This window comes from Falco peregrinus, chromosome 1 (assembly GCF_023634155.1).
Source record: "Falco peregrinus isolate bFalPer1 chromosome 1, bFalPer1.pri, whole genome shotgun sequence".
NCBI lineage: Eukaryota > Metazoa > Chordata > Aves > Falconiformes > Falconidae > Falco > Falco peregrinus.
Genome location: NC_073721.1, coordinates 38,034,686 through 38,054,199, shown reverse-complemented (window position 1 = coordinate 38,054,199; position 19,514 = coordinate 38,034,686). Strand labels below are relative to the sequence as shown.

The 19,514-nt window shown below is 39.1% G+C and overlaps 1 protein-coding gene and 1 non-coding gene across 2 annotated transcripts in view; both read left to right on the top strand.

Moving 5' to 3' along the window:
- The first annotated feature begins 1,329 nt into the window (after positions 1–1,329).
- EIF3A (eukaryotic translation initiation factor 3 subunit A) overlaps positions 1,330–19,514 on the top strand; it is a 35,607-nt gene continuing 17,422 nt past the window's right edge. Inside the window, exons 1-11 of the mRNA XM_055813709.1 lie at positions 1,330–1,488; positions 5,304–5,494; positions 5,691–5,827; positions 8,897–9,060; positions 10,307–10,506; positions 11,519–11,727; positions 12,664–12,835; positions 13,833–13,937; positions 14,747–14,845; positions 15,550–15,666; positions 16,670–16,855. Coding sequence (XP_055669684.1) covers positions 1,440–1,488; positions 5,304–5,494; positions 5,691–5,827; positions 8,897–9,060; positions 10,307–10,506; positions 11,519–11,727; positions 12,664–12,835; positions 13,833–13,937; positions 14,747–14,845; positions 15,550–15,666; positions 16,670–16,855 — 1,629 coding nt within the window. The 5' untranslated portion in view covers positions 1,330–1,439. The remainder of the gene's footprint in view (positions 1,489–5,303; positions 5,495–5,690; positions 5,828–8,896; positions 9,061–10,306; positions 10,507–11,518; positions 11,728–12,663; positions 12,836–13,832; positions 13,938–14,746; positions 14,846–15,549; positions 15,667–16,669; positions 16,856–19,514) is intronic.
- Positions 15,210–15,342, top strand: LOC114012835 (small nucleolar RNA SNORA19). Its single transcript, XR_003555546.1, has one exon. It is a non-coding gene; the product is annotated as a small nucleolar RNA SNORA19 (small nucleolar RNA).

Genomic DNA, 19,514 nt, shown 5'->3' with positions numbered 1-19,514 from the left:
ACAGTGACTGTGTTCTTAGTTTTAACTATTTTTCTGTTTAGCAATAAACTGTGATTACAAGCTAACAATAAAACGCTATTTGTAAAACCATTGTATAATGGTTATGAAGCCTTCTAGTAGCCATGCAAGATAGTTAATGTGAACAGTATTCAAAAAGAAACCAAGCAACAAGTATACAGAAAGAAATGTACCAAAGCAGAGAACAGGCTGTCTTCTGTTATCATAAACAACAGACTTCCTCTCTATCTACGTATTTTTTGAAAAATTGTACTTAGATATACTTAAAAAAACAGTTCAAGACAGCCAGGTCTGCAGAGGGTCACAGCTGCAGTCAAGATGTCATCAGTGATCCCAGCAGAGGTGCACATTTCTGCTGAAACACTGAGAAACATACTGTGTTCAGTGCCTCACATGGAGACGCTGTATTCTGGTGTTTACTCATCCAAAATATCCCATTAGTCACACATTCCCCTGCTGCTGTTCTACTGCTTTTGTACATTGTATCACACACCTATACAGCTTCCTTTGTCTCTCCATATGCCAATAGAAATTTTCACGTCAATGGTTTTGAAAAATACACACTGGCACTGGTAGTTATTACACGTACATTCATATGAATATCACAACTACTATTGCTCTTAAGAGGAACAGCCGAGTTCCTTTGGAAGTTTCCCAGATTTTTAAGATTTAAGAATGAAATCTGCAGCTGATGAGGGCCACGTGCACACGTAAGGGCCTCTCTTCAAGTTCTTAACTGCCCAAAAGTACAATTCCTGAACCGGCTCAACAAGTTGTGAAGAACAAAGGCTCAGCATACATGATGATGACTTTGCCAAAACGTTCTGCGTTGAATTGTTTAGTTAATCCAGAATTTCAGGCTAAATTAGCCGAACGGCTTCACAGAGCTCCACAGGCTGGCTCCCTGACCCGCAGGGCTGCCACCACCCCCGGGGAGCCTGTTGCGGCCGGCCCCCGACTCTGTGGCAAACCTAGCCAGGCTCCTGCACCGTAACCCCCTCCAGTCCCGAGCCTCCGCCGGGACGCCCGGTACAGCACGGGACGTCACTCGGGAACCGACAGCGGCGACCAACCACGCCGTCAGCCTGAGGACAGCTCTCGGCGGAGCGCTCACCGAGCGCCTCGGTACTCGGGCCGTCAGCCATCGCAGCTCCCGCTCCGACGGGGCTTCGGCCTAAGCCACCGGGGACGAACGTTCCCCGCCGAGACCCCCCCACTGACGGCGCGACTGTCGGCCGCCGCCTCACGACCGCCTCGCGGCCCACCGCCGCCCCGCCCGCGCGCTGGCAGGAACTTCCGCTTCCGCCGACGTCAGCGCGCGCGGGTGACGGGCCGTCCTTCCTTTCCGGCCTCGAAGGCTGCCTGGCTGGAGCACGGAGCTAGCCGCCGCCGCCGCCCTGTGAGGAGAGGCCGCCGCCATCATGCCGGTGTACTTCCAGCGGCCCGAAAATGCCCTGAAGCGGGCGAACGGTCAGTGCGGGGCGGCCCCCCTCCCCTCCCCGCCGCCGGTTCGCCTCCCGTTCTCCCCGCCGCGGCGGGCAGCGTGTGCCGCTCCTGCAGCGCCGGCCGCGCCGCGCCGTGCCGTGCCGTGCCCGCCCCTAGAGCCCCTCTGCCGGCCCCTCGGCGCGGCGCGGGGCCTCGGCCGGCGCCTCCCTGGCGCTGAGGCGAGGACGCCCGGGAGCGGCGCGGCGCCGCCTGGCCGCCAGGAAATGGCTGAGGCCTGCCGGCGTCGGCCGCGCCGCATGGCGGAGGCGAGGCCCCGGCGGCCGTGGGGAGCGGGCCCGGCCCGGCTCCGCCTCCCTCTCCCCGGCGGGGCCGCCGGCGCAGGCGGTGGGCAGGCGCTGGGTGCAGGGCGAGTCGCGGCGGCGGGGGCCTGTTCCGCCGAGGGTGGCGCGCCCCGGGCCCTGAGGCGCCCCAGCCTGCGGGAGCCGTGGCGAAGTGGCCGCCGTGCCCGCCGGCGGAAAGGGGCTCTCCGCTGACCGGCGGCTTGGCGTGAGGTGTCGGTCCCGCAGCTCACCGCTGCTCCGGGATGATTTCAAATCCGGTCTCGTTCCGGGCCTTGTTTTTCCATGTGGGCTTCATGTTCAGTAGTCCCATCCTTCATGTGACTGGTGAGAATGCAAATGATTAAACTCCTTAAATGTTGCATAGGCTGATGTGTAAATTTGCCCCTGGAATAGAAACCAAGGAGGACTGCGCTGGATCTGTCGCACTGGTTGCCACATATAAAACTGGACTGCTTATATTTGTCAGCTGTCTCCTTTCAGGCTAGATAAATGGCTTTGACACTTCTTTTTTTACAGTATCCTATTTTAAGCACTTAGCAAGACCATTTAGATGCTTCATTGTCACAGGGCTGACTGCAGAATGACACTTAAAGACATCCAAAAATTAGAGATGATATACGGATCTTGAAATGACAGCCAAAGACACTGTGTAGTGTCTCGGGACTATCCATAAGCCAACTACTTGGTATTTTAACGAGAAAACATTAATAAAGTACCGTACATCCTCAAGTTTTCTAATCTAAAATTAATTGTAAAAATCATTTTCACGAAGATAAAAAGATGAGATATAAAATTGGCTTCAGTCAACTTCAAAAGGTGCATTAGTATTTTAGCAGTACTTTCACTGGGAAACATGCATGTACCATAGTATATAAACTTTAATTAAACTTCAGAACTCTTGGGTAAAGTACTTTGTGAGCGAGTCACATTACTGGAATATTGATCTTAAACTGTTAAACCTGACACCGTTGCTTTTCTGGTGTTGAAGAGTAGCTTTAAATACACAACTCTTGCACTGCTTCAAGTCTACTAAATTCTGATCAACTAAAGGAGTAGAGTTGAGCTGAAGGATTGGAACTGAAGAGAGTGTTCTCTAGACAAACACTAGCAATCCTGCAGATGGTTACAATCTCACTAGACTGAATGGAAAACATGACATAAGCAATGTGAAGTCTTGCAAACTGCAGGGGCTCAATCTCACCATGGCCAAGCATAATAAAGGGTGAGAAGTTATACCTAAGGCAGATTGTATGTTGCTGGAGGCAGTTTTAACAGGAACTGACATTTCAAACTGGAACAGTCAGTGCAGTTTCCAGAGTTTCAGTGTTTGTGTTTTACACGTAAGGCTTAAGCGAGCATTTAGGAGCACTTTATGCTTCAGGTTCTTGGTGACCTCAACATACATAGAAGATGATTAGAAATAAGAGCTTGAATGATTGTAAATATGTACAGATATGTAAGAAGGACTGTGTTTCCTTATAAATGGTAAATGTAGGTTAAAGCCAACCCTTAGCTATTGTTAATATCTAGCATTGCTTTGTAGTCAAGGATGTAATGCAACTTTTGGGAGTGTTTTATTGTTGCAGATACTGAGCTTGCTGTCTACTAGAGATATTGGATAACATGTGACATCTTTGTCACCTGTAATGATGTACATTTTCTTAGACGGAAAATTTAGCTTAATTCAGGATTTTGGGTTAGCAGTAGATGAGTTGTCAGTGTGTATCAGGTAGTTCTTGTCTATGCAGAGCTTTAGTTGCTGTTTTGGATACCTTGTAGCATTTTAAATGGTATAACAGGAAAAAATAGGTAATTCTGACAGGGGTGTTCAGGGGCTAAGGTGTTACATTTTGTTTGTAACAAATCTTTGTTTCCAGAATTTACCTTTTTTTCTACTGCAAGACGTGGTGATTATGTGCTGCATTTGACTCTTCACGTTCTTTTTGTGTATGCTTTTACTACAGAGGCTGTTAAATTAGCCTTAATTATTTGACTTACAAGTAAGAACTTGCTTGACCAGAGTTAATTAGAAGTTTCAAACCGATATGAATTGATTTTTTGCTTTGTCCAGTTGGTTTCTGACTGCTGAGAGTTGTGGTTGGAGTGGACTGGCATTGTTGCAAGATTAAACTTGCCTTTTAAGTTTATTTTCATAAATAAAAAATTGTAAGGCTGAGCTGTAATTGTCTCAAAAGCAACACTGAGATAGAACAACAGTGTAAATTACGGGATGGAGGACAGTTTTATTAAAATTCCCTTGGTGATTAAAAAACCCACTGCTGAATAGTGTCACACTATAACCTTAATTATTTTGAAATGTAATACTATGTTTTTCCTGGGAAGGAACTTGCCCATCTTGTGCAAGATCATTATTGACATGAACTAAGCCCTGAACAGATGCTATTGTGGTCATCAAATTAAAATTTCGCTGCTGCTTTCAAAATGCATCTTTTAGCCATGTTTAACTTAGATACTAAGATTCCAGAACTTAGAAGCTCTCTCTTGATGTCTGTGCATCTTGAGCAGACCCCTACTTTAATCCTTTCTGCCATTGTTTAGGAATGTAGTGATTTCCACAGTACTTCATGGGAAGTACTGACTCTACCCGCAGCCTTGAAGAATACAGACTATTCCTTTTAGCTGTAGTTGACTTCTCTTCTATCTTTTAAACCTGTTTGCTTCCTGTTCTCAGTGTTGTTTTGTCTTGCTTTTCTGCAGTTAAGGGTAGGTCCTGTGTATATGCTGATAGCTGGCTGTGCTGCTTTGGTAGTTGCTTGTAGATGGTCTGCTGTATTTTGTACTGAGCAGAACGTGTGGTACAGCATAGGTGGGAGTTGCTGTGATGCCGAGAGATCCCATTAGTAACAGCAGCTGCTTAGGGAATGAATACAAGGCACTACTTTCAGGAGCAATGCTGGTTTAAAAAATGCCTGAGCCTTCCATGGGACTTTAGCAGCTTGTAGTGTAACTGTTCTATAACTGAATCTCTAGGCCACTCTTGAGTTTTGGTTGGTTTGTTTTTTTTTCAAAATCTGAACTTTTCTGAGTGATGTTTGTTTGTTTCTTTCTTGGATTGAGGGCAGTTAAGTCAGACTCACTGGATGGTTTGTATCTTGTTGAATGACATTGGTGGGTGCTGTACTACAAGCCTCATGGTGTGTATTTTTTGTCCTTCTTGATGGAACTAGCTTTAAAACTGGATGTGTATATTTTAATAATATGTATGAAGTGCCCGGTTATGCCTTGATGGACAGAGAGACATCTCTGCTATCCTGAAGTTTTTATGTTAATGGAGAGGTTGGCATTTGTTTGCCAGTCATGCCATTGAAAGACTGCCACTGCAGTTCTATCTGCCCGCATTTTTGATATGGCCAGCTAAATCAAGCCATCAGTGAACTTTGGTTAGAGTTGATTAAATTCTAAAAGTTTACAGTGTTAAGCATAAAAACATGCATTTTCTGGTTTGCAAGTCTTTTGCTGATTGGATTTTAATTTCAGAATTCCTTGAGGTCGGCAAAAAACAGCCTGCCCTTGATGTTCTCTATGATGTTATGAAAAGTAAAAAACACCGAACATGGCAGAAAATCCACGAGCCAATTATGCTGAAGTACTTGGAACTCTGTGTGGATCTCCGCAAGAGTCATCTGGCAAAAGAAGGACTGTACCAGTACAAGAATATCTGCCAGCAGGTATGGCTTTTGAATTTTATTTTTTTTTATTTGTAGCGAGCGTGGTATATGTCAGTTGGTATAATCTAAAAGTAGCTGATTGGTCTTGAGTTAGAATTAATCTGCCTTTTTAGATGTTCCTGCGTTTGTAGCATTTTACATTATTTGCTGCCTGTTGTGGGTGGAAACATCTTTCAATTTTCTGCCTGTGATGTAGGTGAACATCAAATCTTTGGAGGATGTTGTTCGAGCCTATTTAAAATTAGCTGAAGAAAAAACAGAAGCAGCTAAGGAAGAATCCCAACAGATGGTACTGGACATAGAAGACCTAGATAACATTCAAACTCCAGAAAGGTTGGTGGCCTGACTTTAAAACGTAACAGTTCACAGCAAAATAGTCTTATGTTCATGAAGGATGTTAGCAGTTCAAAAAACTTAGATATAAAGATGGTGGACTTGAAATGGAATACTGGTGGTGTTCTAGAGTAGGCAAAACCCCAGGAATTTTGTGTTGAACAAAATCCTAAGTCTGAGTAAAGAAAAGTAAAGAAATGAAGTAGTAAAGAGTAGAAAATGTAGATGTGGTAGGAGTGGTCTGGGAGTCGAGTCACCGCTTTCTAGGGTCTGCTTAGATCTGCATCTGTAGTAGTATTGGAGAGTTTATTATTGAAAACTGCTCACTATCAATTGATGTACAAATGCTATTAATTATATTAGAGAAATTTAATTCCTGTACCTGATAACCTTCACTCTTTCTGACCACATTGTGCATGTACAAACAAATGGAATTGTTTATACTTCCTTGGGTAACTGATGAGATAATAGAAGAAAGAGCATTAAAAGTAAATTCAGTGTGTTATAATTAATTGGATGAATAATGAGAACATAGAAGGAATGGAAAAAAGGATCGGTAAATATATCTACTTTTGGTTGTATGTAGACCTTCACTGGCAAGTTGTGGCAGGTTAGGATGAAATGACTTTCCAGCTCTGTGAGAAGCCACTGTTCTGTTCTCAGAATGTTCTGTGGGAGAACTTCCTAACTTGCTTCAGGAAAAGTGAGGTTAGCTCAAATTGCATGTTCATTAGATGAATCTGTTGAGTTAGGGAATGCTCACATTAACTCCAATAGTACAACTGTATATGTGATGACATCTGTGGAAAAGGGGTGACATGGTGGGGCTGAAGAAATGTTTTAAAAGAATTCTAGCTGAGTTTGGAAGAGACCTTCTGCCCGTATCCTTTAAAAAATCAAAAATTGTAGGTAATAAATTAAAATTTCTGTAAGTAAAACCAAATTAAAACTTGTGGAAGGTACCAAAAGAAATAACAAAAGGATCTTCAGCCAAAAGGGGAGAATTCTAGGAAAAATGGTGGTAAAATTCTGAGGAGGTAGGTTTTGATTAGCCATCCTAGGTGTGGTCTGAAGATGAAAGCAGTACTTTGATACTCATTTTTGTAAGACTATTGATTCTGAAATAAAAGAAAGGTTTTTAGAGCATGGAGATTACCCTGTCTGAGGTGAACATAAAAGCCAGCTTTCTTTTCATGCTGGGTGACAGCATAGCTTCTATCCTGGAGTTTTAAAAATACCAGTAAATGTTTTGGGTACTAAAGCTCTGCAGATACCCATCTGAGCAGAAAGTGCGTTTCTCGTCATCCTTATGTCAGACTGAGTAGTGGTCTGAACAGTTATCTTGATTGCAGTAACAGTCAGGTCTTTAGCGTGAGTTTTGAAGGAAGTAGTCTATGGAGTTAAAAATAAGGTAACATTCAGCACAGGCTTGCTGAAGGGTAGATGATGTCTATTTATGTTAGAATTTTATTCTGTAATTTAGTTTTTTAGATTCAGGAAGTGCCAGAGATCTAACCTGGGAAAAAGTAATGTGGTTGATGCCATAACTGGAAGGGATGTTTGCAGTTGAATTGGAAGGCTACTAAGACATTGTCCAGTGAGAAACTGATGACATATAATGACAAAAGGACATGTGAAGTTACTGAGAGTTCTTTCTATTAAAATCATGGCACAGAAACTAGAAAAGTCAAAGTTGTATCTACTGATGATAGAAAATTGGAAGAAATTATCAGTAGAAGACATTGTGTAGGCAACTGTGAAGGACAGAGTCATAGAATACAAAGACCTGGAGTAAAATGATGTGGATGTATGTGTTAACAGCAAGGCTCTCTGGTAGTAGTTGGGAACTCATTGGCTGCAAAACATGAAAAGGTTGCAGACTTGTCTTCAATAGTTGTTCCAGGTTGGCAATGCCATTCATGTTATTTCCAGTCCCTGAAATAGTCTTTGTTAGAGGCATCCCACTAATAGACACTGAAGATCAACTGATTGCTCTTTTCCTTGTTCTCTTTTATATAACTGAGGACTAGAAAATGTGTCTTTGCAGTCACGCTTCTTAATCTAAGCAATCAGAGTTTCACAGGTTTTTTTAGGTCCTGTTTTCTAGACTTTTCATACGCTTTTGCTGGATTCACTGCTTGATCTGTTGCAGAAGGCACTGGTGAGATGTAGTCTTTAATGTATGTAGTACTAGGACTCAAGGAAGTAAATTAGATCTGGAAGTGGTGTAGTATAAGAGAACTGCAAGAGCTGAGAGTTTATATTAGAAGTGTAGTTCAAAAAGGACTTTAAAAATGAAGGCTTGGGGAAGATGGTTCTTGCTAAGTTTGTAATGCTGGGTGGACTGTTTTGCAGAAAGGGGTCGTGTGGGCCATAGCACTGAATTTGTCTCAGTGTCTTGGGAATCCTTTCCAATCTTGTATTTCTGTGAATGAGGGAGTGTAGTTATGGCCACTAAATGCAAGATTATCATATCTTCTGACATCTTTAAGCATCTTTTTCCTGTCAGAATTTTTAAAGGATCTGATACTTTAAGTATTCTAGTTTTCTATGTCTGCAGATAGTAAGGCACACAATGCTTCTGTGTCATATGTCAACAAGAAGTGAGCTCTCTCTGGCAGTATTGCTGGTGGCTAAAAAGGAAGTTTCATCAAGTAGGAAAGTGTCAGAGTAGACTGACACTTGAATCTAACAGAGGTACAGTGTGCAGCTCCCTGGTAGAAGAGGAAATGTGAAAATCCTAGAATAGGTTTCCTTTGGCTTACTGGTATGAAGGATACAAAAGCTCCTGTTGTCTCTTACCTCTGAAGCTTGTGCATGTCAGTTGTGTGTGCAGGGGCCAAAGTTTGAAACTTAACAGCAAGAAAAGTTATCTACATCCTTTAAAGGAAAAGAGAGAAGTCTGAGGGACCAATTTGAAAATAAGCAATAAACTGTTCAGCAGCAATCAGCTGTTCAGATTTGTCCAGTCTCATCTTAGATCTTGATAAGAAAAAGTGGTGAGCATAGTGGGGAATAAAACACTTTTTTTTTTTTTTTCCTTTCCCCTTAACCCCATCCCAACTATAGTGTTCTTTTGAGTGCTGTAAGTGGAGAAGATACCCAGGATCGTACTGACCGACTGCTTTTGACCCCCTGGGTTAAATTCCTGTGGGAATCCTATAGACAATGTTTGGATCTTCTCAGAAATAATTCTCGAGTGGAACGCCTGTACCATGACATTGCACAGCAAGGTAAATTATAAAGATGGAAACTTAAAGTATAATGAGATCTAGGACTTCTGTGTTACATCCTGTAAAACTAGAAAATTTCTGTTTGGATATTGCTTCAGAATTGGAAATAAAATCTCTTAAATATGTGTATGTACACACATACTATTCTTACAATTACAGAGGTTCCTCAAAATTATTGATGTTTCTGGACACTGAGCCAGCAAGGAAGAAGTTATTTTTTCCTGGACATACTGAGAATATGAGAATTCCTCGTGCTGTGTCTTTTTATTTTTTCTAACTCACTGATCCAAATTAGTCATGTTTTCATTTAATCTAGAATGGCAAATGTGTCTTCCATTAATGTATTCTATGTTAGCTAATTTCAAAAACTCATGTACACAAAAGGGTACTGTAAAATTCTGATATGCTATCAATTTTGACACAGACGTAGCTTAGCAAAATATTATGCAGAAGGTAATGGGAAAAAGTCTAGTCTGCTTCCTTCTGGCATTGTTCTGCAAAAATTGACTTTATAAAGAAGAATACTTAGATGTTAATCTTTACTTAAAGGTGAGAGATGAGCAGAAAAAGGTTTTCCTTTGTATGTACAATTCAGGGTTCTGTATTTTTGAAAGAAGTCTTAGATTTTTAACTCTGCATCCAAAAGATGATTGTCAGATGAGTTCTAGGTGCTTTAGTGTATTTAAGTCCTTGTGCTACATTGTGGAGACATCCTTTTGTGCCTGTTTCTGGTTGAGATACTTCAGAATTTTCAGAGTGACAGTGTCAACGCAAACCAGGTTTTTGAGAGGATCTATGTGATCAAAGACTTCCTTTTTTTTCTTTGTCATTTCCAGTCATTAGAAAGCTTCATTTAACTTTACTGTATTTAGGTGACTTGAGAATTTTTTCCCACATTTTACAAATCCAAAACCTGAATTCATGCCATTGACAGAATTTTTATTTGCACTTAGTTCAAAATAAAAGCTAGAATCGCTGCTTAAATTAGAACATTTTTAGAGACTCAAAAGTATTCCCTTTGCTCCTTAAGCTTAATTGTGTAGAAGCATCTTCATTTTTTGAGGTCAAGAAGTGCTCTGCATTGTCACTATTCATTATGCATGACAGTTAGATTGCATCTTGTTTGATATGCCTTTGGACTGTAAATGAAGGTTCTTTAAACATACTGATTTACGTATTTGAATCCTTTTAGAACTGTCATGAAGTCATTGTTAGTGAGCATTTTCTATATTGTTAATTTTTGCAGCTTTCAAGTTCTGCCTGCAGTACACACGTAAAGCCGAGTTCCGTAAACTCTGTGATAACCTGCGAATGCATTTGGGACAGATCCAGCGTCATCACAACCAAAGCACAGCAATCAACCTCAACAATCCTGACAGCCAGTCAATGCACCTGGAGACCAGGCTGGTGCAGCTGGACAGTGCTATTAGCATGGAGCTGTGGCAGGTATGCAGCAGGGCTCCTGTAATCCCACTGTAGTCTACAGCCTTTCCAGAATCTGTTCCACGCAGATCGTATCTCATGGTATATATTCCAAGGTAAACACAGGATAATAGCTAAAGAATAAAGTTTTAATATTTAGAATGTGGTGCTACATGCATATTGAATACTTAGTCTGATGTTCCTGCATAGTATTTTCAAACCCAGCTTTTGCTGCTAGTAATAAATGGTAGAGTAGCCGAAGTCAGTTTAAGTTCTGAAAGTGAGAAGTTGATGACACCTTCACCTCTGCTGTCTTGTGTTCTTGTGAACTGGAAATGGTTAGCAAACATTAAAGCCTGCTATTAGGCTGGGCTCCCAGCATTGCTGGTTGAATTATGGTAGTGTTTAGCCAGTGAGGGCACGATCAAAGCGGATTTCTTAGAGGGGCTTTGCTTTCCAACCTTTCTAATGCCAAATTCCTTAAAAAGCCAAGGTTGTCATGTTTTGGTTTTGTGAATCTGGAGAATGTTCTCAGTTGTGATGTTTCTGCTTTAGGTATATGAGTAATTACATGTAAGGCATTTCTAAGAGTACATGTATTTTTAGGGAAACTATACCCAGTTTTGATCACAAAACCTATTTTTATGAAAAAATATCAGTAAATAGTAGAATTGGTACAATATTAAAATAGTAGAATTTTTATTCCAGTTTGGTTTTAGTTTTTTTTTCCCCTTGGATTTGTAGCTTGAAAATCTGAAAGAAGACAGTTTTCAAAAGATTATTAAAAAACTAAAAAATTTTTAACTACCAAATTCTAAGCAGATAGTTAACGGATTTGCTGTATGTCCAAATCATTTCTTAATTAGGAAGGAAGTACTTCATTTCATGTAACTGGCAAAGCTGAAGGTCACAGCTTTCAGTGGTGATCTTAACATAACAAACGTGTTACAGTTTTGCAACCTTTAGTGAATGTATATTTTCCCTGGTTTTGAGTGTTGCAAAAACTTCTTAAAAAGAGTGTATTTGTTTTTTCTAGGAAGCTTTCAAAGCAGTGGAGGATATTCATGGGCTGTTTGCACTGTCTAAGAAACCACCCAAACCACAGCTGATGGCAAATTACTATCACAAAGTTTCAACTGTCTTCTGGAAATCAGGAAATGCTCTCTTTCACGCATCCACACTTCACCGACTTTATCACTTATCAAGAGAAATGCGAAAGAATCTCACACAAGAGGAGATGCAGAGGTGGGGAACGATATTTAATGTAATCTTAGATTCTATTTTTAAGCCCGTAGTTTGAAAAATAAACAAAATTGTACCCCAAAAGAAGCAGATGACATGTATGGATATGAACAGCTCTGCTTAAAGTGGCTAGTACTAATTGCCTCAAAAGAAACCTAGAGCAAGAAGGATATTTACAAAGCTACAGTGTAAATAACTTAAATATCAGGGTCACTTTAGTTAAGCTTCCTTCTCTGTTAATAAGCAAGTTAATAAGTATCTGTGTTTTGCTTCCTTTTTCTCTTCTGAACATTAGTATTTACTTCACAAGAGTTCACTGTTACTAGTTTAAACTTCCTTAATATATAAAAGTCTGTATAGCCAAATGGCCTTTAATTTTTTGGTGACAAGTATACAGGCCTCTGTAGAATCAGAATCTGGTGGGAATAAATACTCTCTGGAAATTTTTATATTTCTGTTCATCTGGGTACTAAGGTCAGAATTTAATTGTTTAACGTCCTTTGTATTGTTACATCAAAAGGTACATCTGGCGCACACAGTAAATTTTAAAAATCAGTGCAATCAAAATGACTGGTAGGGATTTGCAGCTAAAATAAGTTTTTAAAGGTACTGATTTCTACTGTTTTCATTGCTTTATAGTATTTTGATATTTACAGTGGCAGCTTAAATTTATTATTTCTGTGTATATGTGCGGATATATATATACACACGCGTATGTAATGAAAAGGTATTATCAAAATCTTTCCCCTGGTTACTGAAGAACACTGCATTCTTTACTCTTATTGCACAGTTAACATCTTTTCTGTTATGGCTGGTATTTTTACACAGTTTTGCATCATGAATGCTAGTCATTCCAAATCTTGAATTAGTACGTACATGACAAGGAATTAATTAGTGTTCTCTTGCAGTTCATCTTTTGCAATTATACTTTGTCAACAGGATGTCTACTCGAGTCCTTTTGGCCACGCTGTCAATTCCTATAACTCCTGAGAGAACTGATATTGCTCGCCTTCTGGATATGGATGGTATCATTGTTGAGAAACAGCGACGACTGGCAACCCTCTTGGGTCTTCAGGCCCCACCTACACGTGGCAGTCTCATTAATGATATGGTAGGTAGTGGTGTTCAGATGAGCAGCTTTTAAACATTGAGTCCTCTTTTTTGGACTGTTTTCCTTCTAGAGCACTATGCTTAGTTATGAGACAGCAGTTTATAAGTTAAAACAGCTATATGGTTAATTTTATGACTTACAGTATAGTGTTAAAATTTCAGATTTGCAAGAACAACCATTTGGAAGTGGCAGCAATAACGGGAGGCCTGAAATCTTGTGTGCACTAAAGAGTCAGATTCAGTATTGTCCTTGATGTCACCTGGGCAATGTAATTTTGAAACTCAGGGGTCTGAAAAGGGTTGTGAGCTAGAACTTTTTTCCTCTGCTCTAAGGTGTGTAATTAACTGAACCAAGTGTTTGTTTTTCTGTTTTAAATGTGTATCAGATAAAGGCAGGTCAGATATAAAGTAGCAGGCTGTGAGTACCTAACTGATTACGAAGACTTCCTTGTGTTTAAATTGAAGGGAGCCTAGATTAATCTATCTTCAGACCTTCCCAGATATTCATAAACAAATTAGGCATTCAGTCATAGTTAGGTATTTTCAGAGGGTGTTTGAATTTAATGCAGCCATTTCCATGGTTCATTTTACAATTTTTGCTAATTCTTCTGGTACCTCTCCAGTGTGCCTTAAAACAACAGTTTAAAGCTTCTGAAGTTTACACGTGAACTGAGATGTGTGGTCTTAGTTTGGATGTGGGCCTACATCGTTGTGGTAGGACTTGAGTCTTAGAAATGGCTAGTTGAGGGTGGTACTCTAAATATTTATCTTTATATGGTTTTTGTCTACTTTTCCATTTTTAAGTACAGTTTAGTGGTGTAGTGTAGAGTTATTGTCACTGCAATTAAGAATGCTGTAATAAAAAATAAGTAACTCTCCTGTATTAAAACGTATATGTGGTGCCCATTTAACTTATTGAATATAAACATTCTTAAAGCATAACTATTTATTAATATTGTATGTATTTTGAGATCTTTGGATTTTTTTGTTGACTGTAGGTAAGATTCAACGTGGTGCAGTATGTTGTTCCAGAAGTGAAAGAACTTTACAATTGGCTTGAAGTAGACTTTCACCCACTCAAGTTATGTAGCCGTGTCAGCAAGGTAAGTTTTGTAGCTCTGTGTATATGGTAATTGGTCTTGACTAATAAGCCTGTTATTTGAATATTGGTTTGTGGTAAATACAAACTAGCTTTTTCTATTGCCAGAATTTTCAGTGGTAGGCTGTATTTGGTCAAATGCCATTGCAGTGACAAGTACATAACATCTGATACACCTAGTACACCAGATTATTGAAATAGAATGAAAATTCAGATCTCTAGGATGCTGTTCAGAGGGCCCCTATGAAGGTGCAGAGTTTTGGGAACATATCAGAAGGTCTTGTTAGTGGAGGTAATACTGAGTTAAATTTTTTTTAAAGATGTAGAAATGAGAAAGAAGTCAAGCACACGTGCACATGCATGCAAGTGGGTTGTGTGGGAAGTGGAAAAATATACCCATGACTATGTTTACTCTTCAAATGTAGAGAACTGGGAGGTAAAATCATGTGAGAGCTCTTGATTAGGTTGGTGTAAATTCTGCAGTTGGTGAAGCACATCATGTTCTTTTTCTTTGATAGTGGGAACAAAGATATTTGAGGTGCTAAAAAGAACTTGAAGGTAAATTAGCAGTGTGGTAGCTGTTGCCAGTACTGTCAGTCGCCTTCATACATATGCCTAAGTCTTAGGTCATACCCATAAGATCAAGTGTTCTGATCAAAAGATACACTTCAGTAAAATGATTTAGTGTCTGGACAGAAAGGCTGTTGTTTCATGAGCTGTAAACTGGAAGTATTAAAGAACAGTGTTTCATACTTTAATGTTGAAGTGTTTAAGGGTTGATGCAGATAGATTAACTTTTCAGAATTTTGATAGGTTCTGAACTGGGTGAAAGACCAAGCTGAAAAGGAACCTGAACTGCAGCTGTATGTTCCTCACCTGCAGAACAATACCATTCTTCGCCTTCTGCAGCAGGTATGAGTAAAGAAAACTTAGTTCGTAAGTATATGTAAGTTAGAAAATGCTTTGTGCGAAAATTGTTGGAAATTTTCATGCTGAAGTAAAGTTTTTTTTCATCAAATAGAAGGCCATTATGATTTTGAAATAGTTTTTTCCAGTATATAACCTGCGTTTTCAGGTTTGTACATCATTTAGGTATAGCTGCAGTAGCTATACTTAATAGTGGCTGCATGCAATGGTGTAATCTCTTGTTTGGATTTTCTTCATGGATCTATGATGTCTTATTTAAGGTAATTAATTGTTTCTTAAACTTTTTTAAAAGTAAGGTCTAGGTGGTATATTTTGTTTTCAGGTGGTTTTGTGTCTAGTGTTTTATAAAATGCACATTTCATTGACCTGCTTTCGTTACAAATGAGGAGCAGTGTTATTTCTGATGTGCTACAGAAATAGTTGAAGGCTAATTAGCAGTATAGCTCTATGTAGTTACTGCTGCCAGTCTCCTTCATACAAAGAAGCCATTCAGGAATGGCGTTTAATCTTAGATTAAGTTTGAATACAGTACAGAAATAAAATCCTGAAAGAGTATTTGCTATTGTATTAATATGTATACATTCATTTGTCGACAGTTTAGTGATTTAGCTTTATAACCCATACAACAACTTTTCTTTCGGATCTCTTTTTAACAAGTAAAAACACCTAATGTTTCCGTTCACATACAGGTGGCCCAAATTTATCAAAGCATTGAATTTTCTCGTCTGGCTACCCTGGTTCCTTTTGTTGATGCTTTCCAGCTGGAACGTAGTATTGTTGATGCAGCCAGACACTGTGACTTACAAGTAAGTGCTGTAAAAAGACTTCTGTGAAATTATGTGTGGATTCATGTGTATAACACTGGATGAAAACTAAGTGGTTGACATTGAACCTAAGGGAGATAATTGATTCTGATAGATGGAGATAAACCAGAGTCAAAGAAACACGTGACTATGTTAAGTACTGACAAATTATTTGCATTCTGGTGTCTGTTTTTGATTTAGGTCAACAACCATTAACGTAAGTCCAGTAGAAGTAAAAGCTGAAATCAGATTTGCTGAAAGTTGCCCTGTGAGCCCCAGTCATTTAGTCCAGCATATCCTGAAGCAAGCCTAACAAACAGGGATGTGAATTTCTGACTATGCCGAATTCATTGTGCAAGACTGAAGAACTAGCAGTTGCTAATGTTGTTTTTCACCTAATCAAGTGACTGAAGTAAAACACCAATGTCTTAAATGTGTACCGCTGTCTATTTCAGCTGCTGTTGAAGATTGCAATGTTGGTAAAATTGTCAATATTGAAAGAACGGCATCCTGTAATGAAATGTTTAGGCTGATGATGAGATACAAGTAGTTTTTAGTTGAGGTTGCTTAGTAATTACTCATTTAGGCTTGTAGATAAAGCTGAGTTAGCTCATTTAGATTAACACACAACTTTAGCTTTTATTTTACGCGTTGAAATTGTCTGCATTAAAGTCAGGATTCTTGTTTTGCATATTGCTAATGTGGAGGAAGAGGCAAGAATGATTTGTCTTGGAGTGCTCGTTTCATAGAGTCATTGAAAATTCAGCCTCTTCCCGTGATTTTTGTTCATTTGTTTTCTTAGAAATCATGGAAATCAAACTTCTATTCAGAGCTATTTTTCTTCTACTAATTTGGCACTTCTCATAATCTGGTATAGCTAAAACTGTTTTTTAAAGTAATTTCTGCTTAGAGCTTCTGTTTACTCATATTGGTCATAGGCAGAGCAACAGAGAAATTGTCTAATAAATAATATGATCCCTTTTCTTCCGATTTTTTTTCTGCAAAGGTTCGCCTTGATCATACCACCCGGACACTGAGTTTTGGCTCAGATTTGAATTACAGTACTAGAGAAGATGCTCCACTAGGCCCTCAACTACAAAGCATGCCTTCTGAGCAAATCAGAAATCAGTTGACTGCTATGTCCTCAGCTCTGGCTAAGGCTCTTGCAGTCATTAAGCCTCCTCACTTACTGGTAAGTCATTTTAAGTCGTCTGAAAATGTTGACAAATTCTGACATTGCACCTATGTGTGTTGTGTGATGTTTATCTGTTGCCCTTATACAGCCTTTTGTTATTATTTTTCTTGTTTGATAACTGCTCTTTCCAGTAATCTATTCTCAGTGCAGTGGTAATATTGTTACTTCTGTCCCCTTCCCTTCAGAACAGATAATTGATCCTTGAGGTGTTAATATATACAAATGTAGTGTGTGTTAATGTGTTTATTAATGGCAAAGTATCCTTCTGCATCTGTTACATATTCACTTGTTCTAATAGATCTAAATTTTCTGATTTAGCAAGACAAGGATGTTTTGAGGTTGTGAGATCATACTTGAAGGAGTTACTTGGATTACCTTTCCTTGACATAGGAAAGGCAGTGAGCTATCTAATGATTAATTTAACATGACATTGCAAGGATTTAAGTAGGTAGTGATTGGTCCTTTTGTACATCTGTTTATTTTCAAAAGTGTGTTGCTCTGTTTTTCAAAACATTGTGGTAATGCTCTCTGATCTAATTTGACAGTAATGATGGGCTGCATTTATACACTTGTGGATTAAGTTAGAAACATAAGCTAATAACTTGACAATTCATACCAAAGCTTATATTTTAATGAATGTGTTTTCTCAGATTAGATGTACCTTTTAATTTATTCTTTTTTTCAATCTGGTGGTAGTTGGCTATTTGTACTTGTGAAGAAGTTGTCATTTCTTAAATGCACCCAACTAGTTAGTGTTTGGTCATAACTAAAGTAATGTAAAAATGTACGCAAGAGGCCCGAGTTTAAATTGCTGGTCTTGCATCTGTCAGGTTTAGAATGTACCAAATAATAACTTACTGATAGATGGGCCTACAGAGCTAGTATTTGTTTAAATTTTGCATGCATTTTTGAAAATCCAAGAGCCTTGTGTCTTTATTCTTCCTGGAGAAACTGCTGTTGTGAAGAACCTGGAATGTAACTCCATAGTGGAACCTAAAAACGTGAACAAAAGATCCCGCAACTCAGAACCTGACCTGTCCTTCTCACTGGGACTGTTGGCTTCAAGGTCGGACTCACCAATGAGCTTACATTTCAGGTTCTCCAGAGCCCTGTATGAGCAAGGTGTAAATCAGTCTCGGATTTCCAGCATGCTTTGGTTGTGGCAAGTTAAACCTTCACTTCTCTTAAGAGCAGTGGTAATTTTTTCTTTTGCTTTATGTTTATGAAAGATTTCATGGCAAACTTATCAAATTTCCCTATGGAAAACAGGCTGATGGCAAGATGTCCATGTTAGATTTTTTTTATATGGGTTGAAATACTAAGTAATAATCTTAAGATATAAACGTACAAAGCAGAACTGCATCGTGACACTTAATGCTAGCTTACTTATGTTAGCTTGAACATATATTAGCTGTTGTATAGTGTTTAAGATAAAGATCTTTCCATGTAGGTTTTCCCCCTGAAGATTTTACTAGTGATTGGTACTAGATGGATTATATATTTGAAAGAAAAAACGTTTTTTCTGTACATTCATAGATAAAAAATGACAAATAGTCTTACACTTGACATGTTTGTACAGTTAGCTGAATAAGACATAATTATGCTTCTAAAATTGGAGTACAGTGTCAAGGTTAATATCAGTCGGTGTAGTTAGAGAAGCTACAGAACAAGGTGATACCCTTTTTTCCTTTGCTATTCAGATCAAAACTTTCATTTTTTCCAGGAGGTTTAAAGCTTTGAATTTCTGTCAGATTTGTTTGTAATTCACAAAACATGATTGATCTATAAATTAATTGATAATTGATCTATAGCTTTCAATTTTTGGGTTTCTAGCCCCTCCATTTATCTTTAAATGCTTTCAGATTTGCAACAAAGTATGGATGCTTGTGCACGTGTTGAATGCCCTAGAAGTGACAGATTACTAAAAATACCTCTGAGCTATCTCATATTTCAAGAGCAGCATGACTTGAGGGAATGTAGTGAGCTGATGGGCCTGCAGTGCTTTGCTGCTTGTTGGACTGATTAAAGTGGGCAGTTTCCTGAGCTGGCACAATTACATGTCTTCATGTGTACAGCATGGATCTTTACGAAGAACTGTATAGGTACTTTGGAGGCGAGTGGGGAGGGTGTGAGAAGACTGCCTCAAAAATAGTTGGTATACTAGTGTCTGGAAGTCTAGTGCTTTTTATAATTTATTTTAAAAGGTTTTATATACAATGTTTATACTGAAATTGTTGATTCAGTTTTTTATCATCTCACAGATAGTGCTTTGTGTTAATTAGGATATTTTTCTCTTACTTTAGTGTGTTTGGAAAAAGCAAAACTTTAAAAACAAGGGAGCTTTGGTGAAATACAGTACATGTGGTGCTATACTTGCTAACACATGCAGAGACAAACAAGACTGACACCCCCCTCTTTCAGTTAGTGTGTTAAATATCAGTTACATATGGGTGTGCAATATTTTTGGACAGAAAAGTGTGAAACTATCATACTTAAGATGCGTTGCAGAGTATTGTCTTTTACAGACAACTTTCTCCATGAATATGTGGTTCTAGTCAGTTGATACTACTTTGTGTGCCACTTGGATGAGTGATGAGTTTTGCCACTCATTACAGTTGTATTTCCATGCAGTTGGCAAGTGTGGAGAATAAAACTA